Source organism: Meleagris gallopavo, chromosome 8 (assembly GCF_905368555.1).
Source record: "Meleagris gallopavo chromosome 8, MGAL_WU_HG_1.1, whole genome shotgun sequence".
Taxonomy (NCBI): Eukaryota; Metazoa; Chordata; class Aves; order Galliformes; family Phasianidae; genus Meleagris; species Meleagris gallopavo.
Window position 1 is genome coordinate 21,806,989 of NC_139411.1, and position 27,954 is coordinate 21,834,942.

At 45.4% G+C, this 27,954-nt stretch overlaps 1 protein-coding gene across 7 annotated transcripts in view; it reads right to left on the reverse strand.

Annotated features, from left to right (window-relative positions):
• The window catches only part of LCOR (ligand dependent nuclear receptor corepressor), a 73,265-nt gene extending 52,341 nt beyond the window's left edge, over window positions 1-20,924 (reverse strand). The window contains exons 1-2 of one of the 7 annotated variants that reach the window (XM_085229138.1): window positions 20,789-20,924; window positions 5,608-5,700 (exon numbers count right to left, since the gene is read on the reverse strand). Coding sequence is in view for 3 of the 7 variants with exons in the window: in XM_085229134.1 (XP_085085260.1) it covers window positions 20,785-20,881 (97 nt within the window). In the remaining 4 variants the exon portion in view is untranslated. Of the gene's footprint in view, window positions 1-5,607; window positions 5,701-20,784 lie in introns of all 7 variants that reach the window. The other 6 variants (XM_085229139.1, XM_085229134.1, XM_085229136.1 and 3 more) reach the window with 6 other exon arrangements.
• Window positions 20,925-27,954: the final 7,030 nt, after the last annotated feature.

A 27,954-nucleotide genomic window follows, 5' to 3' on the forward strand; every position in this document is an offset into this window, starting at 1 on the left:
CTGCTCACTTTTTATTTTCTTAGATCCATCTCAATTCAAAAATTGTGCTCTTATTTCTTTGACTTCCAAATGTGAAGTTTCAGTGGTAACCAGATGCAACTTCCAATGGGGAGAAACTCTACCAACAAGTTTAACAGATCCAAAGAGCCAAACAGCCCAAGAATGAGAGCACTCAATAGCACAAAACATCAGAGAACAGAAGTTTGAGAAATGTTTGGGATTCTGACAATCTTGAAGCAATTTTTTCCTATCCAGCACAGACAAGCTGTTAGGGTTTCACTGCCAGGCAAAATTAGGGGGACATCACTACCTGCCAGCATTTGCCTCCATACATCATGCTACCCCAGCACAGGGTAGTAACAGCCCAGCAGTAGATGGAATTGCTCTGACTGGAAAGTACCTCCCACAGAAGAGACAGCAGGGTCAGTTCACTGCTCTGCTTCATTTCATAGCCACAGTAATGTCCATGCCACAAAGTCGGGTGTGCAGGCGAGGAACAGACTGCCACAAGCAGAGTATTGGTATGGTAAAAAGCATGCCAAAGGTGCAAGTTAAACTGACTGCGACAATAGCTCTTCTTCATATTTCCCAGCGTTCCTATTTAAACGGGTTTCCTTATCCTAGCAACTCTGTACTGACCCACATCATTCTGTCTGCAAGGCAGCCACCCTGTGAAACCAGAGCAGCTGAAACAATTCAGCTAGAAAACAACCCAGGAATGGTAGGCACAAGCTGCTGAACCCACCTAAACACAGGCCATCAGCAGCAAAAGCATTACTGGAGCAAAATGATGGTTTAGAAAACACTTGGAGTGTGTCTTAGTTTCACCTTTTTTAACAGATCAGTTAAATCATCATTTATTACTAGCTTAGCTCAATGCATTATATCTTTTCCTATGTTTTGATCTCAGGTTATACACAGTCCTTCACCATCTCCACCTCTACGACAAAGAGAGAGAGACTCAAATACATACAAAGTCTGCAAAGTGATTCTACTCAGAAAACTAAATATAGTTGCATCACCCATCATTTAAAATCTGATGATGATCAGGAAATGACAAGGACCTGTGAAAGTTTGCTGAATGCTTCTGAACTGAGAGGCAGCTTTTATCTTACAGGTAAGCCAAGAGGCATTTGACTCTGTTATCTGTGACTGTAAGAGTCTATGTTATGCTAAAGGAACCTCTGGCATAAGCCATTACATAATTGCCTCAATGAAGAAAAGGCCTTCTGACTCCAGCTAACTGACAGCTTCCTGACAATTCTTAAGACATGCAAGGATACACCACTTTATCAAGTCAAGTGATTGTTTTACTACAACAATAGTGAGAAGAAGGATCTCCATCGCAGAAACAAAGCTGAATCTTGACTACAGTAAAGTACACCTGACATCCTAAGGCTTCCCAGAAACTCTGGAAAGCATCCGTAGCCCTTTCAGACCGATGGTTCAGTCTCAACTGGGGCAGAAATGATGATTTAGGTGAAATCGTTGGGTGTTCCAGGCAGTTAACAGAAACAAGGCAGGATCATTAGAAGTGGGGACAGAAGGGAAGCTATTCACCTTAAATTAAATAATTAAAAATAAATCCATACACGGAGAAAAGGTTCGTAAAACCAAAAGACTTAGTTACAGAACACAGTATCACAACAAGTTATCAGAGCTGAAACTGTGTTTCAAAATGTACCTTAAGCGATGCCTCTGTGCGCCCACAAAGCAGGCAGCAAACACAAAGGGAGCTGCTGAGCCTAAGAACCCAGCCAGCTTCATGGCCCTCAGCATCACAGTAGCAAAAGCACAATGGTACAAAGTAAGCACACTGTAACTCTCACACACAGCACAGTCACTCTTGTGCCAGGAAAAATAAAGGGCGCAGAAATCTCCCTCCTTGTCCTTCACTGAACACCTGAGGTTGCACCACAGTAACAAAGAAGCCGGAGCCCTGACCCTCCTTTAGATGTTGAGAAGTAAGCAGGGCTGCTGACAACTTCGTAACGAAAAGCCAAACTTCTGGTGCTGAAATAAGTTGTGGGAACTGAAATTGCCAGATGTGAGGGAGCATTACTAGGAGCAGAGAGCTTTCTTCTAAAAAGGAAAACCTACACAGAGATACAGGAGACTTGCAGTAAGGAGTGATGAAAGTCTGACCCTTGGTGCTCAATGGAAGTTTTCCTCAAAGACAAAGTCACCAATAAATCTCTCTCACTTTTACTGAGATGCAGTGTTTGCCATCACTTCATGTAGCAGTTCTTACTAATCTTTCAGCTTCAAACACACATCAGTTCCATAAGCTATTCCTGCAGATATGCTTCATGGGAGAGGCACCCAGTTTCTGTGGGGTATTTTGCACTTTACTACAAGTGGGATTACAGTGAGTTTTTCTTCCTCCTTGACAGCAACATTGGATAGAAGAAAAGATGCTTAACGTTGTTCTTGTTTCTATCCACTTTTCCCCTTTCACTGGGGATATAAACAACTGAACAAGCGCATACAGAAGAAAAAAAGGAAGAAAAAACACCTTTTTCCCCCTGCATTATTTCTAGACAGAAACAATTTCCTGCTGTAGTCCAGTTATGCCAGCAGGAACAAGTGGCAGGACCAAGGACATCTGAGATAACAACACTGCTGAAAACAAGACCTCCACGTGACTTTCTTGTGCTGGGATTGTCTTCTTCGGGTGGGAGGGAGATGCATGAAACAGGTACTGGATCAGAACTGAAGATCACATTCAGAACAAAAATCTTCATATTTGGGTTGATGCAGAAGTAACACGACTGAGAAAACATCCCTTATGATGGCCATGCAAGATACCAAAGTTACATCCAAGTATCTTTTCTTGGATAACTAAGTGAATTTGGTGACTACCAGCATATTTAACAGTTTCAATTGCACTTAGATGAGTCACATATGCATCACTTTCAGCTACTACTATCATCTTTAAGTCTTCACCAATCCAAGTAGTCCTATGCAGTTTGACAAAGCTCAGTCTCCACCATGCCACTTATTCTGACAACCAGATTTCCATAATTCAGAAAGTCACATTACCTACAGCACTTGGCCTGAGGCAACCCCATCCTTCTCACAACTCTTGTTTTCCTTCTAGTTGAAGTTTGATGCTTGAAAGCAACATGTGCAATCTGAACCTGAGGAGAGATAGCAGTCCCACTAAGCTCCCATACGCTACATTTCTGAAACTCAGACTACAGCAGAATCTCCAATATACTCACAGTTAACCAAATTTCTATCCAGGAACATCAACAAAGAGACATCTGCAGGTCAGCCTTCCCAAACAGCAAGCCTTGTTTCGATTTTGCAGTGGAATCTCAATAAAAAGTAGTCTTAGTAGATCAGTTACTGCCTCAGGTCTGTTCAAAGAATGAAGGCCCTGTTCAGGATGTTTTGCAGATCTTCAAATGATTCTTCCGTGGTAAGACAGTGAAGGCAAACTGGGTGCACACTCAGCCTTCTAAGAAGCTGCCTACCACAAACTGCTTGTTCAAAATCTGAATTCAGTTTTCCAGGTAATATACAAACAAAGCTTCTCAAGCTTGGTATTCCACATCGTGCTGTGCATCTGAATTCAATGGAGACCAAAGTATCTGTAACAACCTCAGTATGAAGATGCAACAGGAACACTCTGCTGTTTCTGCTTCACTAGAAAAGCTTCAGCTCTTCAGATGAGGGTCACCATCCACTTCTATTGTATCCAAAGCAGCTTTTTTTTGGTAACTTCTGGACAATCCTTGCAGAAAAGAATCCCATAAATGGATTTCCTAATCCCTGGCTAGGAGCTGCCAGCAGGACAACTGTATAAACAGTGAAGGAATTTGATACAAACTGCTTCTGCTGCTTACACACAAATCATCTGCTTCTAAATGATTTCAAGGCCAGAGTGGCACTCAGATATTCGAAGCTGCAAAGTAACCTCACATCTGTGACACTTTGCAACCATCTTCCCTGAAGTGCATTCTTTCCTACAGAATTATTTACACAGTATTTTATTACAAATTATTAAACGAGAGTATCACACACATCTAATGAACAAACACAACATGAAGAAAGAACAAGGAATTGCTGAAGACAGCACGTAGAAGCAAAGATAACTTCATGCACGTAGCCTACTTGACACTACCATCAGTTTCATACCTCCTGCCCTCTGCAGGTTATTTCTCTATAGCCAATGTTTTGTAAGCGTTCTTCAATACCAGAAATGTCTCCATGCTCAAGGAATATCAGACTTCTAGCATACACTGTGCTCCACATTTTATGAAATTAAAATAACCAATAGGACTTAATGAGTCTTGATCACTTTCAAGTTTTCAAGGGAACTCACAACAAACTTGCTTTCCCATAAAACCACTGGAGTAGCACCAGAAGGGTGAGTGAAGGAACTAACCATGGAAACCGAATGCAGCAAGATACCAAAGTGTTGCAAAACACTGCACTTTTCAAGCACGTGGTCTTCAGAGAACATTTGCCAGAAGTAACTAAGCCAAGGAAGAACTGCAGTCTTACCCAAATTTATCATCTGCACACAAAGCTGGTCAGTAGATGAAAATATAGAACTGTAACTAATTAATTCAAAGTGTTAGCCAAAAATACTGCTAAGAGCTTTAACAAAAGAAATTCAAACCACACACCAAGAAGTAGTCCCTTCTTTTAAAAGGGGACAAGAACAGAAGCTCACTGGAAAACAAAGGCTGCAGAGGAACCTGCAGAATCCACAGCTACACAGTGAAGATTGCCATCAGCATCTTGTTCACTTCAGTCATTTAAGTAGTTGCTTACAGTAGAGCTTCAATAAACAATTCCATTAAATGGTCATATTTGAATACGAGACATTCCAAGAAGTGATCAACTCAAAAATACATATTTTAAAAATAGCACGAGTTTAATGCTGACTTCTTAATCATTGAGCTGATAATTACCACCAGATAATTGCTTACATAACAGAAAGCATGCAATCTCTCATTTTACAATAAATGCACAATCACAAAATACATTTTAAAGGCAGCTGTGCTATCAGTTCTGCAAGAAACATCTTAGCATAGGGTTTTACTCCTCCAGATAACTGGTTCCTTAAAAGTTCCAGAGTAACATAACCTGCAATATGAGGATTAAAAATATATATATATATATATAGAAATACAGCGTGCAAAATCTTACAGTTACCTGATGCAAGTATTTCTACAGATAGTTGACTATTTCAAGTATTTCAAAATCTCTCCTAGGCTTGTATTCATTCATTCAGAAGTCTGAAGTGGTCTTTCATAAATATCTTCAACACAGTCTAAAGACTGTGTATGTTCCTGGATTAACCTACAGTTAATCTTATTAGACAAAGAGCCAAGATTTTCAAGAATGAACGCTAGAGCTGTAACACTAAATAAAGCTGGCTCATTTCAAAAGCAACCAGGAAATTCTTCCTTCTCCTGCACCCATTTTGAAGTCATCAATAAGCAGCAGTCAGACTGCAGAAAAACTGTTTCTACCAGCAGGCTTCTGAATATGCATAACGCCAATAAAGCTAATTACATTTCAAAAAATAATCTACGTGCAATTAAGATACTGGCAACATTTTAATGCAAAAAATGGTTTAAGTATACTAACATCCTAGTCTTGGGATATCCAGTCAAGCTACGCAAAGAGATGCGTTTGTCCCTTGCATACTCCCAAATGTGGAAGTAGGATCAGAAACTGGATCTGGAAGAAAGGGTAAACAGCATGTTAGTTAATTCACAGAGGATACTACGTTCGGAGATGTTGCAAACATTAGCGAATACATCAATGCCCTGAAGAGAAAATAAAGTCACTTTTGAAACAAAAACTTTGTGGAAAATAACTTCAAACACTCAGTGGAGAGGAAACATGGGGGATACAGGAAGAAAGAGTAAAATGAAAGAAACCTAGAAGCAGCAAGAGCAGACAGTCAGCTGAATATTTGCAGTGAAAAACAGTTCGGAGTTGCAGAAGCATCAAACAGAGCAGGGAAATTAAAGTTCTTTCTGCAGTCTTTTGAGTCGGTAACAATAGCCATTTCCTAACACAATTGCCAGGGACTGAAAAATTCCCCTTCACTCCCAGCAAGTGGAAAGCTCTTCTCAATGGCAAATCAAGTTCTGCAGGAGGTAGGGTTTAATTTTTTTTAAGCAAAGTTAACATACGGTTAGCATAAGCCTACGCAGCAGGTTTTTCCAGTACTTCTGCTGCGCGAGGCTTTGTGCAGGAACAGGAGGAAGCTAACAAAATGAATCCACTCTTACAGGTGCAACTCAACCTTGCATTGTTCAGGTTTATTCATGTGGTCCCCGAGCAAAGAAACCTAAACAGCTAGTTCAACCGCTCACAAGAAGAGAATTAAAACCTTTTATCCTTCACTTCAGCCTCCAAGTTACTTTTCTGAGAACAAGGATTTCCACTGGTCCGTGGCAGTGGATGTCTGCACTACGCAGTTGTAGGGCCAAGCTAAAGGCAGTTGGCTCTTTCCTCCTGTTGACGGCCTCCAAGAGCCTTCCTTCTCCCCTGCACCTCCTAAGCTCAAACGCAGCAGGTTAAGTAACCACTGTGATCTCTGAGGACTGTCAAAGCCTTTGCTCTTCAGGAAGGCTTCCAGGCACCAACTGCAAAACATTTACTCTACTTCATTCCCAAATAAACAGAACGGAGTTAATTTTGCAGGACCTGTTACCCTCAGTAACAAGGTTTCAGTGAAGAACCAAGCGCTTTATACCCAGGGCAATGCACAGATCAAAATGGGAAAGGAAAGAAAAAGTAACGAAAAAAACACCACAAAAGAACAAAAAACCCCTTTCAATAGAAGCCATATTTCTGCCTATCATGTCACTGCTTTTTAGAACAAGCTCCACAAGGAGATTTATGCTCCAGTTTGCACACCATCATCACATCCAAACAGGAGACTGAAGGCTTTCCCTCTTGCCTCCTCCTGACAACTGCTAAGCTAAGTGATTTCTGAGGTAAGTCATCCTATGGCATCCTACAGCTTCTGCTTGTGATGTGATGGCAAGAACAAAGAAACGGTCCTTACTGCTCTCCCCCATCTCTGACAGACCGCTCATTCTTCCGTTTTCAATGGAGATTCCAACAACACACTGGCAAACACCCTGCAAGCCTGAGCCACACAAAATGTAACTCTACTGCAGCACCATTTTAAAGCAGTAGAGCAGGTCAGAGCTGAGAATCACCTCATCTCATGGAAGAGCTCCATGCATTGTAGGAAAATGCATGACTTAGCAAATGACCGAAATGAATCTTGTCCTTTTTGCACATAGACACATGGGCTAAGTATCTATCTGTCATCCCTTCTAAAAGATCAGTGCCAGCATGAGATAAAGCATATGGAGGCAAATTCTAGTCAAGCCTTTGGATTCAAAGCACATGAAAAGCATGGGACCTGAATATTCCAGTGAAGATGCAGGACTGCATGAGAAAAAAAAAAAAAAAAAAAAAGGAGCTGGAGCCAGTCACAGCACATGCTGCAGGAGCTCTTGCTGTGTGCTGCTGAGAGCAGGCGAGCAGACCACGCTCAGGTTCCTGCTGGAGATCCTACAACACATACATGTCACAAACTCCAACAGGAGGCGACGAGGCCAGCTGCTGAACGGGCAAAGCTGTGATCAAGGAACAGCTCTTAACCCCAGCACACTCTCCCGAATGCTTTGCAAGAGTTGCCAGCTGACACATGGCAGCAAATGAATCCAGCACAGGTGCTGAACTGTACTAAGCTATACCCGTGGTTTTTTGTACATTCAAGACAATTCTGAACATTGTGCAAATGCAGAAAATCTCCAAATGAAGATCCCTGGTGAACGTGCCCCCTGAAAGGCTGACCAGCCAGAAAGCCCTGCCTGGCTCATACATCTTGTGGGCAGCCCAAGCTGATTCTACACTAGCCCATCTCTCCAACTTGCATCATAAAGAAAAAGGTGTACGACTGCTCTTATTTCTGTAAAGGCTAAAAGTGCAGGTCACCCAAACAGGTAAACAAAACCCTTAGCTTAAGGGATTAAGCTAACATGAACATTCAGAAGTATGCTAATTATTCTACTTTTGGGTTAGAGAGAAGATTACCATTATTCTGTACAAACCAGAATGAAGAAATTCCTATGAGATCCCTACAAGAGGACAAAGACAGCGAGATTCAGCTGGTTTGATCTCTGGAAGCTACTTTTTATTGACAACAGGTAATGATTCTAATGTCTTCATTATAGTATCAGTTTCTCTGTGATTTTCTATTAATGTTATTAAAATCAGCACACTGGATTACAGATTTACCTACTCACTGGGACGTACTGCAGTTTGAGGCACATGCACTAGGCAAGGCAGCATTGGGTGCAAAACGAAGCTTGTCCAACTCAAGTGCTTTAAAGGAAGGGGAAAAAAAACACAACAGCAGCAAAATACATGCGTACAAAATACACTGTGTAAGTTAACTATGAAAAGCACAGTAAGACTGCTCAAAATTCCACAGCTCATTTATCTAAAGTTCCCAGAAGATGGATCACTGCTAACTGAAGACTACTGCTACGAGCAACTCCGCAGTGCCTTCAATGTCACGAAGCTACTATTGCCGATTACCTGGCACTTTAATCCACAATAAATCCACCTCTCTGCTGACAGGGCTGATCCCACTCATCCTCTCCACCCCCTAGATGCTCACTCATCTTGCATTTGCAAGGCAACACGACAAGGTGGTTCAGGGATCAGTACCACAAATTGTTGTCACATGAAAATCTGCTTCTGTTACACATTGCCTGGATGTTTTCTACTTTCCAGTCACAGGACAAAGGCTTCTCCTGAAGGATTTTCTATATTGGTGAGAATTAAACATCTGTAACTTCCCATATTGCTCATTAAGGTTAAGCAACATAAACATTGTTATTTATCAGAAATTAGTGTCCAAGCTACTGCCCAAACCTGTACCTAACATGAACGCAACGCAAATTCACACTTCAGCAAGGGCTGCAGGTGGATTTGCAGTTTCCTCAAAGTCATGCTGAAATGCATGATTACAGTTGCTCTGGTGTAAGGTGACTCAGACACATCCCTCTCCCTTAAAAAAGTACACTGAATTTTGCTTGTAGCATCTTCTGCAGATACTGACTCGAGCTGATGCATCCTAAGCTTAATGTCCAATATATTTTGATATTTTCCTCTAAAACAGTGATGTCTCAAAATGATTTCATTCCTTTTCAGAAACCTAACTTTCTACTGAGCTGTTTTCATTACTGTAACATAATCTAGGTTTTTTGTTTGTTTGTTTGTTTTAAAGATAGCACTATGTTTGGTTTGGAAAAAGAACAGCTTCTAGCTCAACAGCCAACACTGTGTTCTATCAAGTATTCTCAAGGACCATTTTCTGATGTAGTTTTTCCAAAAATAAAGGTTTTCTGATGTTGTCCGTAACTGAGGAACTGAAGACAATAAGGCTTTAGAACAACTTTTTCCAAATAATCTCTATTAGGCTTTCTAAGCTAAAACCAAGAAACAACAACAAAACACAAACCACAGCACCTGTTGCTCCGGCTGACCTCTCTTTCTTTCTTCTCTGGATTTCAGACAAACCTCCCAGCTAAACTAACTATACCATTTAGCATGGTACTCACAGCCCACTTATTCCAGAAACAGAACAAGAACTTCTGATTTTGTCCCAGATGCACTTTTGTCCTTCTTCAGTGCAAACAAACCAAGCAACTATACAGCTATTGACATTTATCATCTCCTTTCCTAAAAGCATTTTTTGTGAAGTTTGACCCTCACTTATGCTAAAGGTGGATTGCCAAGAGACCTAGTTTCAGAGAACTATTCACTTTCCTTCACTGGTTCCTGGAGGAAGGACTCCTGGGATACCCCAAGGCTCCGATGCCTATTATCTCAGAGCTGTCTCATCCTCCTCCCCTCGCACCAAGACAATGGGGAGGAGCCACCTGAGTAAAAGAATGCATCACCAAGGAGATCCAAAGGCTGCAGACAAGCATCCTGCATGCTATTCCCAAAAATTAGAGCAAGCTTATGACTCCAGTGAGGCCACTTGAAGTGAAAGATTATATGCCCAAGAACAACCAAACCTGCTTTTGCTCCTAACTCCATGCTGAGCATGGACTGCCAGCAGCAAGGTTGTTCCTGCCCCGGGGAAGGGATCCCTGCCCAGGACAGCTCACCCTCCAGCCAAGCTGCAGCAGGTACCCATGCCCTCCTGCAGCCCCTGCAAAGGAAGGGCTGGCAGCTCAGAGACACTTCAGACCCGGTTTGCAAACAGAGCCAGGTACAACTGCATGGGCAAAACTAAGGGGCAGCGAATCGCAGTGCTCAGAGCAAGAGTTATTTTTAAAAGAAAGCTCTGCCACAAACAACAGAATCTCACAACTACGCTTAAATTCAACACTCTTAACCCTATAAAGTCTGCCAGTAGAAACCAGCTCTGCAATTAGCTCTGTGTGCTGCTTAGACAGAACCGTAAAAGCCCTTCTAGGGAGCACCAGGCATGCTGAGAGCTCAGACCTGTCTGCTTTAAAGACGAGATCAGGCAAATCATTCACCTCTTCCCTGAGACTGAGTATGAAAGAACTATTTCCCCTCTTCCCTTACAGCAAAGGAAAGCCCTCTGAGTTTCAGTACCGGATGAAAGAGAGAAAGGAGAAGACCTCAAGCAGGCTGTATGGTTAGGATGCTGAAATGCCCACAAGCATGCAAGAAGGAGAGGCTGGTTTCTTGGGAGCTAACATTTTCACAAAGACTTTTTTTTTTTTTTAAAGTAGGTTTAGTAGTTTTAGTGCCGAAAAATCCGAATGAAAAGTTTCCAAATATAACTGCTTACTTTCTGAAGTTTGTGAGGTGTCATCACAAGTGCATTTAGCTGTTAAAGTTCATCAACATGCCAGTAAGTATAGACCAAAAAGCTGTGACCGACTTCTCCCTGCATGCCTTCCCCTCCGTCACCCAGTACACACGAGCTGCATAAGGCATTTCCTAACACAGTAGTCCCTGGGCTACCTGGGGTAGAAAAAATTGCAAGTCCTATGTGCTCTTCTCATTTGGAAGCACAGAATTCAGTTCAAAGTACAAGCAGCAGGAAGATATGTATTCAAGATTAGTCACAGGCAAACAGATGATTTAGGAACAAGAACCGATCTGTTTGTTAGAGGCAAGGAGCCTCCATGGCAGGATGGACTACCATTCTGCACCATCTTTAAACTTACAAAGTCAATTTTTAATCTCATTTGAAACTGAGTAACTTGCTGAACGGAGTAACCTCTGAACTCTACATTCAATTTTGTACTGTTATTGCACTCAGTCTGTGAGCTCAGCTACGGTTCCAGTAAAATAGAGAGAGCTGCAGGAGAGGACAGGAGGAGTGCTACTTGGGCTTTGGTGCCCAGAAGAGCAACAAACGTGAGGATTACCAAAGGGCTGACTGTCCTTATCATGCTTCTAGCATACTTTACCCATTAAAATAAATAAATCACCCTTCTTGAAACCAGAAAAGCCTCAAAAGTTTATCTTTTGTTTCTGAGTATCCGCCAACGTGTGGCACTGACACTACACCAGCACACACTGGAGCCCATGTATTCAGCATTTCATTCAAAGCCTTGCCAGGGAGGAGCACTAATGAGCTCTTCAGGTTCTGTAGCAGGAATTTGGCCTTTGCAGCACAACTCTCGGAAGGGAAAGAATATAGAAGTCTTGATTATAGGCAATGTAGTACTTAAATAGACCTACGTAATTCCATTCCAACCTTTTTCCAGAAGTTAGCTTTCAATCTGAGGTTTTCCAGGATGAGCCTCTTTAGTGATATCCATTTTTTGATAAAATTGACTTCAAAATAGCTAGGTATGGGAAGAGAAAGGAAAGAAAGTTAAATCCTAATCTAACAGACGACTAAATATCATCTGATACTCCAATACCTCCAGCCACTTTGGAAAAGAAAGCAGCCTTTGTTTACAAATCATTTAGAGCTGTAATTTTCTAACTGTGGGCTCCTGAAAAACACGAAGACCCCACACAACTCACACTGCTGGCAATAGGATTGTTTTTCCACAGTTGCTTCTTGCCAGCTCCAGGTTGAAAATCACTGACTTGAGAGAGCCCTGGCAAGACAAAGTTCTCTCGACAGTTTCGGCTTTTCAAGAGATAAACACAGCATTCCTGCTGAATCCAAGCACACGTACCCAAAGGACCTCAGCAAGGCCTGTCTCAACAGAGCACTGAAGTTGCCTGCTCCCAGATCACCATCCATCACTCCAGGAAAACTGCAGAGGGCTCAGATTTTGTGAAGGGTTTACAAAAATACTCCTGTAACATGCGAGAACTAGGTCCTCTTAATCTTAGCATACAGTACCAGAAGATGCGTTTTATCACTGTATGAATGCACAGGATGACAATGAGGGCAGGGAAGTACAAAGAAAAAAGACTGCAGGCAGCATGTAAGCATTTAGTGAGAAACAGCAATGCCTGTTCTGTAGTTGTTATAATTTTGTCTAAGCTACAGATGAATGCAGATGAATGATAACCACCGAGGTCAGAGAAACGTTTCACTTCTTCCTGCTGAAGAGGAGAACAACTTCTCCCATGGACATTTCCAACCAGCAAAGAGCACTTCCCTTCCTTAGCAGTGAGAGCAATTAGTCTGACAAACTACAAGCAAAAGAAAGCTGCAGATGCTTCTTTTAAATGAAGTTTCTCTTGCTGTCTGTTTTGGAAGCAAAGCCTAGCAGAGGGCCCCTTTTTTATTCAAAAAGACAAACAAAAGACTGAGAAATCCCAAGATATTACAGTATCACACACACACTTAAATTCTACTAATCACCTTAAAATATTCAATGGAAAGCACGGGATGAGGCAGATATGCTCCTCCTCTTCTAAAGGAAGTAAATGGAACCGCTGCTTTAAGAAGATTGATTTTAAGTTTCTTTAGGTCAAAAAGTAAAATTCTATTCTCTTGGTTTTGCAGAGTAAAATGGAAGTTATTACATATCACCTCTGCAAAAATTATTCTTCACTCAAATGATCCAACAGCACATTTGCAGAGATGCTTCAAGAGGCCACAATAAAGGACCACCAAGAAAGCAGCTTTTATCACTCCTGCCACAATTACAAAACTTAACCCAGAAGACAATCAAACCTGAGACAAAGTCTGCAATAACCCCTGCCTACCTTCCACGTGCTCACAAACAGGACAAAACAGCAAACAAATAAATGGATGCATTGAGAAGAAGGCCAAAACCAAGCAAGCCCGTTTGCTGGGAGCATTTAAACAAAGCTAATAAGGCCTACTCACAATCCATTTTGTATATTGCAACACATACTTCTTCAGAAGAACAAATCTGCAAAACACAGGCTAAGAAGAGGCTCTTCTGGCCACAAGACTCCATGGTTGAGCTGCACAAGCTGCTTGCTCTCACTCATCTGAGGCTACCCAACAAAACTGACCCAAACGGTTGCTGGTTCATTAAGCACAGGCAGAGTACACAAGAGGTTTTTTTTGCACATGAATTGCTATGGAAAGTTGAACAGCTGCAGGACTAGCCTGTCCTTGCAAGGCAGGAGGCAGATCTCCGGTTGAGTTACACAGGTAATGCAGTTAGGTGCTGCCCGTGTTCCAGTGGGGGCCAAACAGCAAGCTGCTGAGCACGAGCAACCCCAACACCACGAGGAGAAGAGCGCCAGCACTGTGGAAGGAGCAGTGTGGGGAACTGCAGGCTGTGGGCTGAAACTTTCACATCCTTTTGTTAACGTAACCAAAGGAAAAAAAAAAAGAAATCAAGAAGTGAACAACTCTGTAGCTTGATTACATGTTCCTCTTCTTACTGTCAGTTACTCCACTTCCGAAATATGACCACTACCACCCAACTCCAACAGCAGCTGAGGTGGGAGGAAGGTTACTGCAGACTGACCTATGCCATTCTCCAGTCAGATACTGAAATGCACACATTATATATTAATTTAAAAAAAAAAAAAAAGAGAGAGTTCAAAGAGAACCAGGAAATTTTTCATTAGTAAACTCAACTCAAGAGTTAAGAGATTGCCTGGTGGCCTCTGCTATCTTTCCACACTGCTGGATTCAGCTTCTGAAAGCTTCCTTTGTTAATGAATACTAGGCTCTTGTCCAGTCCTCTTTTCTCCCCCTTCTCCCTTCCATAAAATATCATGGTCCTCAGGGCATAAGGAGCATCCTTTGTCTCCCTGCAAGTCCTCCCTGTGCAGCCACTTTGCAGCCGCTTCTCGAAAATGCAGCAGGAATACCATCTTCTCTCTTCTCTTTAACGGAAGTGGAAAAATTCAATGGAGACATCATCTAATAGCAGTTTTACAACACAAGAAGTGATGTCCTGCAGAAATGTTGGAACACCGTAACCTCCACTTCATCTCAATGGGCAGGCAGTGTTGATGTGTAACTTAAATCCCCCACTCAGCTTGGAGAGCTGAGTTTCTGTCAACTCTCCCTAAAAGAGCACGTGCTACTGCTGTGCGGCATGGAAGACAAACTTAATCTGAGGTAAGAGATAACTGCTCTAGGACAAACAAAACCAAAAATCATACAATGACAATAACAAAAAATTATTACAACTTTCTTCAAGAGAAAAAGAAAAGCCGAAGCTCCCACATTTCCCACAGGAAGCTGAGGCCACGAGGATTTATCAGAAGGAGCTCTAAGGAGCCCCAAAAGCCTGCAGAGACCCTGGGGAGAGATGGTGGAAAGCTGCAACTTATAAATGGAAGTACTGGACAGGAGCAGCCAGCATGGCTGGGAAACCAAAGCACATATTATTAGGGAGCGAGCATGGAATGAGACACAGAGCTTTGAAGAAAGAAAGAACCAGGGAAACTGCTTCACATAAGTGAACATAATGCACATTGAAATTAGCACCTACTCAATGAAAGACCACTTAAGACTTGTAGGTGGGTTTGGGCTGTTTAACTGATGTCACACATCACTCGCTGCCTCTCCATCCCCTGTAATGTTGTGGCACAAAATAAGAAAAATATCAATTGCTTCCCAGCCAGATGCAGTCAGGTCACTGGTTCACTAAAGGCCACACAGATGTGCATTACAAGGGTGCAATTCGGGCCCGCTCACACGGTTCTGCTGGCAAATACAGCCACAGTCTGTAGTGCCATTAAAAGACAGAAGGAGGACTCAAAAAAAGACTGGCATTGGAAGAGGCTGTCTTGTGTCCTGCTCCCTCCCTTCACCCTGTAAATGCAATTCCACACAGTGCTTCAGATGAGCTGGGTGCTCACCTCACTCCTAAGCGAGAAGATTCAGGTCACCCAGCAGCACCAGAAGATGGCTGGTTCTGCAGAGCCTTCTGTTCAGTGACAATGAGCACTGCCATGGCAAGAGGTAGAGCCTGGATTGGTCCACACCAACTCATCTAACCTGCCCTCAGACAACGCTGGAATTAATTCTCAGGGAATTAAAGCATCCGTCCACGTAACCTTCCAGAACCAAAGGCTCATACTCTTAACAGTGAGAATACACATGCACAGAAGGGCAAGGTAGAAAACTGGACAGTCCTACATGTAATACTGCAGCAGCGTCGTTTCTACCCTCATCAGCACGAGATGGCTACCTCTCTCTGACCCTACAACACGCCTGTTCTTCTAAAACTTTGCCTGAACAGACCTGTAGGGAGTATTCTCTTTGCTATGTTTCACTAGCAACAAAAGAGCACGGGTTCTCAGACAAAAACTGCATACAAGACTTGTCAGCCTAAGATGGCAGAGCATTAAGACATTTAAGAGCTACGTGATAAGGATTTAGACACCTCAGCAAAGGAGTGCTGATTTCATACCATCCATCCTTAATGAAAGCGCAGTTGTAAACTCAAATACTGCTGTGTACAGAAGTGTAACATCGGGATACGGCACAAAGTGTCAGGAGGGGCTTAAAGAATTCGAACAGCCCTATGGATACTTTTCTTAAATGGTGCTACTAGCACAAAACTGTTCATCTGCAGGATCCGTTTGTGTGGGGAGGTTCGTATATGCAAATTCTACAAAGATTTCATCTAGATGGATTTGGACAATTTTGTGCTGTAAGAACTGTAATTCATTTTGAGAAGATCTATTAAAAGTAGATGGACTCTGAGTGTCGTAAGTTCTTAGTTAAAAATTAAGCAAAAGGACCCGTACTTCCTGCAGGATGTCCGCGTCTAAAGAAAGAAACCTCCCACCTTGCAGTGACAGTCATTACTTCGCACAAATTAAAGCAGATTTTCATTTAAACGCCAAACAAACCCAGTCATTTGGCCTCGTCCAAAATTTCATCGGACAGCAAGCAGAAGAATGCAAGATGGCACCACACAAAGCGACCATCAAGACTTCTTGAGCATGCTTTTGGCTGGTCGGTACTGCCCCTAGCTATTCCCCGTTTACGAACAGAAAAATGAGGGTAAATTTGAAGTGATTTGTGGAGAATCAGAAGTGATATCTGAAACAGATCTAGATCCGTCCCCCGCAGTTCACCTTCTCAGATGCACACCATCCTTCCCTGAGCATTTAAAGTAGAGCTAAATATCAAGCTGTAAGTTTCATTCCTTATAACTAAAGATTTTTATTTTTAAATGACAGCTGCCTCGATTTTTTTTTTCCTGGCATAACTGTCATAAGAGTAATTCTCCATCCCCGCATTCCTACTGCAAACAGGCAGAAATGTAAGAGCAGATCTTCTTACACAAGCCTTTAGCTACTACACTGTAAAGTTTCTGTACAACAGATTTATATTAATGCAAATTGCCACAAGCTGCATCGACACTACATGCAGGTTGAGATAAGGCAAACAGCACCACTTACACATTTGCTGTGGGCATGGAGACAGATACCAGTGCAGATCAGCTCTATATTTAAACTTTTACTTCAGCCCGATTTCTGCTAACTTGTTTTTATTGCTATTTTCCATCACCATCAGGGTTATAATAGCCTTTCTTATTTTGGATCAAAGAAATACAGCCTGCCCTTTGAACGAGAACTACACTAAAGACCTGGAGCTTCAAGCCTACTTCTAAACCAGTGAGATAATGGGGCTAACTGCTCCGTAATTTGGAAGCTGCAGCCAGTTTCTACCAGCTAGAATACCGGCTGGAACTAACCCAACTAATCACCAAGATAAGGAAACGCAATAAAGATTTCAGAATTATTCCCTGTTATACACCTTCACTTGATTAATATTAACTTCTAATACTTCCTGATACATCATATTTCCTCCACAGAGTCCACACTTTTGCCCTTAGCCCTGGAAGACCACACTGAACAGACGGGTGTCCAGGAGCAGGCACCATTTGGGTGCTTGGGCTGCAGGATGTCACCGGCAACGACTGTTTGAAATAACTAAGTGGAAATTGTTCAGCTGATTTTACGCATAAGCTGTCAAAATGCGATGAAGTAATCTCTCAATGAAACACTGACAGAGTTCAGGATGGTTGGAAACCTGATGCGGATGTTGCAGGTTTTCCTTTTAGATCATTCTGTTACGCAAACCAGCATCACAGCTAAAGAGAACCAGCACATTCCCTCTCTCCCTCCCCCCAGCACAAGCTGTAATTCAGTCAGGGCGTCTCTAGGAGTACAGCTAATATTTAACAAAGGGCCAAGCATCACCAGCTAGTAGAAATGCACACGAATACCTGAAACTATCACTCTAGTAACCACACAGCACTGCAATGCCATTACTGCCTGCCTAAAAGCTGTCAGGAGGGTTTGAGGAATCTGTGGGTTCTCTCTGCCATCAAACTCTCCGCTCCTTAGTGATGTGACCTCACTATCCATTTCCAACTCAGCAAGAGCCTGAACAGCAAGTGACTGGAGGCTGGGAGAGAAACAGACACACACACAAAAAAAGAAAAAGCACAACATACATTCGCATCTAGGCATCTGCTTTTGGACACAGAGAGACACTAACACCTGGGGTTGGACCAGAGAGCAGATATGCGAACATCAAACAGTTATCACCTGGTAGCATTTTGATTCTAGAGACGTGATCTAAGAGGGCATCGAGATGCTGCTTCCCACCCCTACAGTGTGCTTTAACAGCCCAGTGCACTGCACAATGAGCTGAGCAACCTCTTCTCCATTGCCATGTACCCCACCAGCCACCTCATCCCCTGCCACAAAGAAAGGCAAACGGGGACTTAAAATGCACGTTGAAGAATGGAGGTTGAAGCCAGTGCAGCTCCCTAAGCCAACTCCCACCAAAACTGTGCTGGCACAACCTTGTGACAGTTCCAGATGACCTGCACCTCTCTCTGTGCTCTCACTCTTCTCCCCTCCATCAGCCATGCATTCTCATCCTCGTCCTTGTGCTAGCACAGGTACATGCTCGGCCCCTCAGTGCTGGCAGATCACTTTATTTCCCCCAGAAGATGGTGATTTCTGCTAGCACAGACCTCCTAAATTGGCTCACTGTGGGCAAAGGCTGTTCTTGAATCCTGCTGTGTTTTCTGCTCCTCTTGGGAGCACAACTTCAGTTGGACAAACTGTCACGAAGCCCCAGCACAGCAGGGCAGCCTATTGCAGAACCAAGAGGGAAAAGTGAATTACTTCAGTCACATTTTATAGCCAAATGTTCTATTTCAATCCACAGGCTTCATGATTTCTGACTACCATGCTGTGTGCTAAAATATCACTTCTCAGGGAATGGTGCTAAGTCAAAGAACCCCGCACATCTCAGATTTACTTTCAGAACTAGATAGCAATTAGTATTTCTGAAGGAATAAGAATTTTACCATTCTTTACCTCCCCATTTTTACCTTTTTCTCCCACTGGGGGAGAAATTCTTAAGACTTCTAAAAATGATCACAGTAAAAAAACCACACCACACATTTAACAGGCCAGTCCATAAGCCTCAAGGAACATTGTCCAAACCCACTTAAAATGACAGAGATGTATTTGGAACAAGCAGTTAAGATAACAGTGTAATTCCATCTGGGTATCCTGGATTAGTGCAATAAACGTTCACTAACTCCAGGAAAAATAAATAAATAAATAAATCAAAAACAAAAATAGGTAACAATTAACACACTTATATGACCAAACAATTTATGCAAGATCTACACTAGGAATAGGGTAGGTCCCAAGACCTCATAAAGCTGATCAATTTGAGGCCGAAACTATTTATGACACAGTGCCATCAAGATAAAAGTCACACAGCACTGTTAAACTTTGGACTTTATTTTATTAAAAATGTTTTTGTACTTTATCTCCAAAAAAAAAAAAAAATAATCCCAAGCAAGTCTGTGCTTAGCAGTGTCTGCAGCACCTTTTGTTTAAGCACACAGTGGGACTTTCAGAGCAGAATCTTTTAGGGAGACAAATGTATATCAAATTTAAGTGCAGGGAAGGGATAAAGGAGAAAGCAGCTCCTCTGGGAGACAGCGATTTAAGTGGCTTCAGGGAAGTGGGACAGGGAGCGTTTGAATGATGGGGAGGGCGTACTGATATTAAGTTTTAAGACTTAGGGCTGCTAAGAACTTTAATAGCGTGTTTTCCTCAGGTCTGCAGATGACCAGCTTCTTCAGCTACCCGTGATTTTCCCAAGCAGCACCATAATGAACAGGCAATTCTTGCGCTTCAGAGCTGCTGCTGGGGATCTTGCATTGGGGTGAAAGTGCTCCGTCTCCCCCTTTCCTTCTCACAGCTCTCTGATTAGGTTCCGATCCACAGGACAGCAGTGCTGGAGGCTCCCGGCCCCGAGCACAAAGCAGCAGGACAGAGGGGAAGGTGAGACATGCTGCAAGCAGGGAGCTGAGAAAGGATGAGAACAGGTGATCCCAGCAGCAAGGTAAGAGGAGATGAGAAAAGGAGATACAAGTAAAGCCAATCCAGCTCAGGCAGAGGGAAGCCAACAAAAAACACCTCACAGGACAAAGTTACCAGCTCGAATCAAGATGAACCCCTGCAAACCGGATCTAGAAAGGTCAATAACCGGTTGGAAGGAGGACCCAACACCTTCAGGCAAAGATCGCCCTTGGATTGCTTTATGCTCCAAGCAAGCTAATTGCTTCTATTAATCTGGAGTTAACAAGCACCTAACGCACAGGTCCATATACACAAACTGAGGCACGTAGGGAGCCCAGTGCCTGCACGGCAGCACTCACAGCTCCGGGTGGAACCAAAAATGGTGCTTTAAATCCCCGGTAATGAAGTAGGGCGCGGGGCCGACCCACAATAAGAGGTTTAACTGCGCGCAAGGAACCGAAGTGAATCTGCAAACGTCGTTACAGATTACCGACGGCGAGCGGCCACCGCCAGCTTAGGGCCGCGTTCGCATACGTAAAAAATGAGGCGAGGGTTTGCGCCCGGTGAGAAGGAAAAAAAGCACGAGGGGGGGGAAAATAACACTAAAGGAAGGAAAACAAAAAGGAGGAGGAAAGCAATCACACAGCCCTGAGCCGCGGCTCCCCGCGCCCACCCGCAACTTTCCGCCCCCCGCCTCGCCCCACGCCCGGGCACTGACAGCGGCCGCTCCCCGGCGGCGGGCGCGGCCCGGCCCGCCCGTAAACAAGTTTGAAGGGGCCGCGGCCGGGCCGGGCGGGGAGGAGCGGGCGCGGCGCTGACAGGGGCCGCACAAAAGGGCAGGACCCCCGGGCGGCGCCCTCCCGCCGAAGGGCGGGGCCCGGCCCGGCGCCGCTCGCCTCGCGGCGGCCCGCAGAGCGGGGGAGGGCCCGCAGGCCGCGGCCCCGCCGCTCCCTCCTCTTCCTCCCTCGCCGCCTCCGCCGCCGCCGCCGCCGCGGGGCCCGGCCCGGCCTCCCCGCCGCGCCGCCCGTCCCTCACCTACACAGTGAATGAGCTTGTGTCGCCACGAATCGAGCTGGTGGCGGACGCCGCGCCTCTCGATGGAGCACTGCTGCCGCCCGCACGGGCTCGCCATCTTCTGGGCGGCGGGCGGGGGTGGGGGTGGGGGCGGCGGCGGGCACGGCCAGGGGGGCAGGGACGGGAAGGAAGGGCCGCGCGCCGCGCCGCGCCACGCCCACCCGCCCTCGGCGCCCGCCCCGCCCCGCTGCCCCGCGCCGCGCAGGCGCCGCCCCGCCCCGCCCCGCCCCGCCGCCGGCCCCTTCCCGCCGCGCGCCTGCGCGTTCTCCCGCGCGGCCTCTCGCCGCCCGCCCGCACGTGAGGGGCGCCGCCGGGCCCCGCGGGGGGGCGCCGTTCTCGCGCCGTGTCCCGAGCGGACGCCGCGCCCGGCACTGCGGGTCTGCGGGCCTCGACGGCGGACGGTCGCTGCCGCCGCGGGGACGTCCCGATGCTGAGGGGCCGCTGCTCCCGCGAGGGACGGTTCATCCCGAGGGGAAATCCCAGCCCCGACGGGACGTCCCGTCACTGAAGGGGGGACGTCTTGACCCAGGGCCACGCGCGTTTTCTGCCGAGAACTGAAATATCCGCGCCCGCTCTGAGGGGCGGCTAAAGCAGACGGACCCACGACCAAAAGGAGACGTCCCTCGGTTGCCTCCGGGCAGCCGTGGCTCCTCGACCGACCACCGCCTGCGTTTTAGCCCTTCGGCCTTAGGCCGTGAGAAAAAAGCTGCCCCAGCGGGAGCTCAGGCGCTGTAGAGGCGGGTGGTGGGGTAACGCAGCTTCTGACGGCAGGCGGTGAGCAGCTGGAAGGCACCAGCCGGGTGCCGCGCAGTGCTGGTGGCTGGGCTCCAGAGCACACCGGACTCACGCTGACAGGAGGAGAGCATCAGCAGCAGCTTGCTGAATGCTCGGGGCATTGAGCTTGGAAAGGTGAAATGTTGCAACCCAGATCCTGCCCCGAGCCTGCTGCATGACCAGCCGCTGCTGTCCACTCTTCTGTCATGAGGGAGGAAACACCTCGCCTTGTGTTACGTTAGAAAAGCGGGCGGGAGGGATTTGTAGCCACGGCTTTTCAGCAGACAGTCTTCTTCCTCTGCTGTCAAGTAGAAATACAGTTGGGTAAGCAGCAAGGCCAGAGATGAAACCCAGGAGTCACGACCTTCTTTCCCCCACCCCAGCCACCGGCATCATTACCCTCCCTCCCATGACCTTGCCAAGCTGCACCCAATTAGGGAGCTGGGAAGGCAGAGGCGTCAATGCTGGCGGCGTGCAAATTTGGAAGTAGGATATCCCAGAGGTGACGCTTCCCCTGGAGACAGAGAAGCGCTTGTGCCCCATTCAGGAGCACTCGCGTCTGGGATATGCCGTCCATCCTACTCCAGAGCTCTGGGCTCTGGTGCATGCAGGTAGAAGCCTGCCTTACAAAAGGAAACCAAGACAGCTCAGCTTGGCTTGTCCAGCAGAGAGAAAGCAAAGACAAAATATGATTGCTCTATCAGCTTGAGTGGAGAAAGGAGATAAATTTCAAGGAAGGGACAGAGCTGTTTGGAGCTAAATTGTAGCAAAAGAACAGGTTATTAGCTGTCCTTTAATACACAAAACTAGGGGATGGTTTCTAATTTATTGCAAGAAAAACTTTCAGCTTGTGTCCTTGCAGCTGTAAAGCAATGACAGTTTGGCCAGGCCTGCTCTGGTAGGGTGCAGGGCCTTTTGGAGCCCCTCATCCTCACAGCATATGTTTGGTGCAATCTGGTCATAGAAGCCTGAGATTCAGTGGCCAGTGTTCATGATAGTGGCAGCATGGCCATGGTCATTGAGCTGTCATTATCCCCTTGTTTCTTCTGCCCTTAGATCACATCCCTGCTGTGACAGAGATGGCCCAGGTATGGACCATATGATGCTGGTCTTAAATTGAGGAATCTCCTGTTCAAAGCAATTTTGTCATCTTGTTCCTGCCAGGTCCTTTCTGGAGGCTGCCCGTTGTTTCCCTGTCCCGAGTGGCCACTCACACTTGAGCAATACTGGAGTTGTCTTCTCAGCAGCTTTTCACCCTTACTCTACCCTAACACTATTCGGTGCATAGCCTCCACATGCCTTTCTTTTTCTAGGATGGACAAGACGAAATCCCGTAGTTCTGTAATGGTCTGACTCTTGCCTAGGTGATATTAGAAATCTGTCAGTGCATCGATTGACAGAATTGCACGAGCTTTTCACAAAGTGTGCCTCCCTTCTGGAGAAAGTACCTTGCCCAAGAGTGCCTGAAAGTCACCTCCTACAACTTCGACTCACAAACCTTTGACTGTTTCGGTTGTGCCCTGCAGCGCTCTGCCCTGCCTGTGGCAGAGCTGGCAGGAAGGAAGCACATGCTAGCTGATCACATCTCACTGTAGTTTCATCATCTGTAGTCTTGACCCCAGCTGTTATTATTAGAGAGACACCATTTGACATTCTTTTTGTTGTCATTGTTGTTTGCAACCTTCTCTTTCTAGATCAGTGTTTAGACTGCAAACTCTTTGAGATAGCCCCATGTTTCTATTCTGTGCTGGTGCAGCACCTTGACAAAAAGCTTCTGACCTGCAGCTGCAGCATGTTAGAGCTGTGGTCAAACAAGCAGAAAGTGAGATGGAGATTTAATTTGTTTTCAAGCCCCTCCTGTTTCCCACCGCTAATCACACACTGCTAGTGTGGTAAATACCAGCAGCCTGGTTTTCTTATCCACTGCCAAACCAGAGAGGAAGAAGATGAGGAAGGCATGAACTAGAGAGCTAGAGGAAGGGAATGGTCTGGCAAGCAAAAAAATGGCTTAAATCCCCAGGCTTCCTGTGGGGAAAGGCAAACAGAGGGTCAAACTCCGCTTTAGAAAAAGGCAGCAGCATTGGAATCACTAGCCAAGACTTTAGAAGATGAGAGAAGGGCATGAAGCACAGTGGAACTGTTCTCAAGAAAGTCTGCAATAATGATGGCAATGTGGTGAAACAGCCTCAGGCATGCTGAGGTGACAGCAGATCCAACTTGATCCTGAAAATGGGCTGGCTGGGGTCTGATACACCAGAGCCTGTATCGTGCTGCTCCAAACAGCTCTGGGGAGCTCTGTTCAAACCAAAGTGGGTGCACCACATTTGTGGACAATACCGCCAGCAGCCGCTCCTCTGCTCGCTGCTGTAGACACCTCAGCACAAAGCCTTGGGCTGGGGCTCTGGCCTCTCCCTGCTCCCCTCTAGATACGAGACTCGCTGCAGTAGAAGCATTGTTTTCTCCCTGTTTCACGGTGGCTCCCCTTTGATGTTAATTGTTTGCAGGCAAAGTTTAGCAGAGAGCATATCTGCTCTCTGGTTCATCTGCTGGTTACTACTGAGCTGCCCAGACCAGTGGAGAAAATGCTTTGATGTTAATGAGCTGCAGACAATTTCACTTAACACCGAGCAGGGCCTGGCATCTCAGAGGTAAGGCTTTCAAGGCAGATGCTACAGCAAGTCTCTCTAACATCCGTTCTGCCATAGGAGCAGAAAATACACAAAAAGGCATTAGAGCAGAAACTTGTCTTCTCACCAAGCTGTGCACCACACCTGGCATTGTTATGGCCCCGGAGGTACCAGAGGCCGGGGAGAAGCAGGAAAAAAAATGGCCCCATGAAACGGCATTGTGATTATGGGATTCAGTGGAAATAGGACTTAACCTCCCCTATAAAACGCCTGCCTCTCAGGTCTGAGTATGCAGAAATGTGAGAAGGGGGTGGACTACAAATTGCTGGTTTGCAAGAGTCTGCCTCCTGTGCGCTTGCAGCAGTCCTGCAATGAGAGCAGCACCTTCTCCATCAGCACATCCGAGCAAAACAGGCCAGCTGCAGTGAAGCAGGACTTGTGAAGGCATTCTTGAAGAATCCTCTTACCTTAATGGACACCCCAGTGGGTACCGAGTCTCAGGAGGAGCCTCTCAGGAGACAGTGAATCCCAAGTGGGAACAAAAGCAAGAAAGGAAAAAAAAATGCCACAAATTCAAGTTTGTAACCCACTGCTAGTCATCAGCAAAGTGTATTTAACACATCAGGCAAGCTCTGCTTCGAACCACACACTATGAGGCTTCGACTGAAAGAGCAAGCATCCTAGTCCTCTGGGGAGCCCCCGGCCAAGCAGAACCAAATGCAGGCTATGCCTTGTCAAGTAGAGCAACAAATGAGACCTCACTGAAGGTTAAGCAGAAACATGCCTTATTCTGAGGAACTTGGCTTAGCTCCAATATACTGCCTTTGTTAAATGATTTATAGGAACAAGAGAGAGATACCGTCTTCTCAGTTTTCTCGCCAGGACAGGATAGTTCCCTGCAGCAAACTTGAGATTACGGAGGTAAAATAATGCAAGCCAGGACTGAATGCTTGTTCTAACACTATTCCAGGGAGGATCTCAAGCAAATGTGTGTACCCTATCCTATGCTTAAATAAAGTGCAACAAGGTAATTTTTTTTCTTTCCCTTGGAACAAATAAATAAAGAAATAAAAAGGAAGGTGGAATCATACAGCAGGCTGTGATTGGGCCAAAGGGAGAACACGGCAGCTTGGAAAGACTTTGAGAAGGTGAACTAACCTTTGACAAAGCATTCAGCTAAACGGTAAAATTCACTCCCAAAAGTCATTCCATCCCAGCAGAGTTGTGGGCCATGCTTTGCACTGTAGATACAACCCAACAGCCAGCATGGCAAATGAGAGGAAACTGGCTGATGAGAGGAAAGCACGGTGCAACACGTGCGGCGATCCACAGACGGTGAGAAGGGAAATGCTGTCATTTACACTGTTGTGCGGGAGTCTGAAAACCACCACGCGGTGGAGAAAGTGGGCAGCAACAAGATCCCTGTTCCAGAGTTTTATTGTCCCACGTTGAAGCAGCTGCATGGAGAAGGGCAGAATGCTATCTGGAAAGTAAAGGGGATCTCTGTTGAATTTAGGATGGATTTCAGTGCATAAGACAACGTGCCACCAGTAATCGTAATGTTTGTGTAAATAAAAAAGAATGGATTTGGAAGGTGGGCTGAGGTTTAAGAGGGGCATTTCTCCCCATTGGAGAAACAGGCGATCTGGTGGGTTGAACAATCAGACTAGAAAAAGTCACCTTTGTACCAAAAGGAGGGGCAGATGTAGCAAGGTGCACTTATAACTCATTCCTTCTGAACTTATAACGTGTAGCAAAGTCAGTTTGTCACTGTTTCTAGGAGATATGGAAACGTTCACTCGAAACCCGAACAGAGCTGGAAGTGCCCAGCTGCCTGCAGCAAATACTGCCCGAGGTGGTTCCTTTGTAAGCAGAGGCTGCCTAATGCTGCACCTCCAAAAGTCTCAGAATGGGTTTAGAAACAAGCTAAATAAATAAATAAATAAATAAATAAATAAATAAATAAATAGCAAGCAGAACAACTGGAGAATAGTAGATAAAACCCTTAATTTACAGATGCTCCTAAAAGCCAAACATGACGTATTTTTCTGTGCTGTGTGCACCTAAAGCATTTTGCAAGTACTGTTAGCAAAGCAAAGGATGAGGTTAAGAAGATCCGTTCTCCTTAAGCTGTTGCTGGGGCTGTGTCCCGTACCCAGGAACTGCAAAGCAATCTAGATATGAAATCATTGCATTATTTGATGCTGTGTGCAATCTGCTACTTAAGCCAGTCTTGGTCATCGAGAAGTAAAAACCAGCAAATTAAGTGCCAGCCTCTGAGTAGAGATGGAGGAAAATAGGGAATGATTACCATACCCTTCAACCTGACAAGGATTCCAGAATGCGTATGGAAAACTGTATGTTTTTGTACACGGTGAGCTGATCTTACCCAGTAGTGATCATAAAATGCTTGTTTCCATCACCAAAGGTGAGGCAGGTCTCTCAGCTGGAAGTCTTTATTTTGTTTAGACTACCAGAGGAGTATGCACACTGAAATGCATTGAACACTGAGTACATACTGCTGACCACCTGAGTAGGACAGTGGAGTGAAAAACATTTGGAGGACTTAGGGCAGTTGTAGGTGGATATTAATTACCCCCAGATAGACTGGGTGGGTGCCATGTCAAAGAATGATGCAAAGACTGTATTTTTAGCCTCGAATGATTCTTAGAAGGACCTCTCAGAGGCACCGAGTGGAGAATGAACTCTTGAGTTAGTCATGGGTAGTGCATGGGAGGCAGTTAGAAATGTAAGAGTGAACAGTACCTCTGTCATAGCAAATACAATGTGCTCAAATTCATCACTGCCGAGAGGAAAAAGCGAGAACAAAAGTACCACGCAGTGCGATGCAACTGAAATAAAGGAGATGGGTACATTCTCCCTCAGAAGGCAGGGAGTATAACATTTGGGAAATAATTAAAAAGGATTTTAAAGCAGCTGATGAAAGGACAAAATGCTCGTGAGTGACACCGAGACCCTGTGTTTAAGCTTCAAATATGCCATCAGTCAAAATATGCTAGTGAAGAATTATCTCCAAATATGGCACAGATGCACAGCTGAGTGAAGAAGGCATTTTGAAGTAAAAAAGACACCCTTCAACAAGTGTAAGTTGTGGCCAAAGATTAAGCAGAGAAAATCCCAAATTCTGGCAAGTTAAATAAAAAACCCACCACACGTTCAGGCCAGCCAAAATCATTTTCAAACTGCAGCTTGCTAAAAACAAGATGATTGCTAATAGAAACATGTTTTATGCAGTAGGAGGAAGGCTACAGGGAACAGAGGGCCCAACAGCAAACTTTGAAGGAAGGACAGCCAAGAGAGGCAACTTCTCCAGAGCCTACAATTAGGAACTAGCTGCTAGCCAAAGCAGCACAAGAGAGAGTGAGCAAAGACAAAACCGAGCCCACTGCTTCAGCAACCTGCTCCTGCACGGAGATGTTTAGAGATGTTGTTAGAGATGGGGATTAAGGGAGCAGCTGTCCGTAGCAGCAAGTGATGCTGGCTGCTGTCACCCCTTCCCCCGGTTGCTACTGGCGCTCCGGAGATCCTGTCCCGCTCTGACCTACTCCTTTGATCCAGGCCATTAATAGCACTGCTTTCTTTGGAGTCTGACTCCAGCAGCACCCGAAGGACACTGACTTATTCATTGTTCCCTCGTGGCAGCTACAGTTCACAGCCAGATGCGTCCTGCAGGTCCCTTTAGTCACATGAGATAGTCGGCAGCACCGTG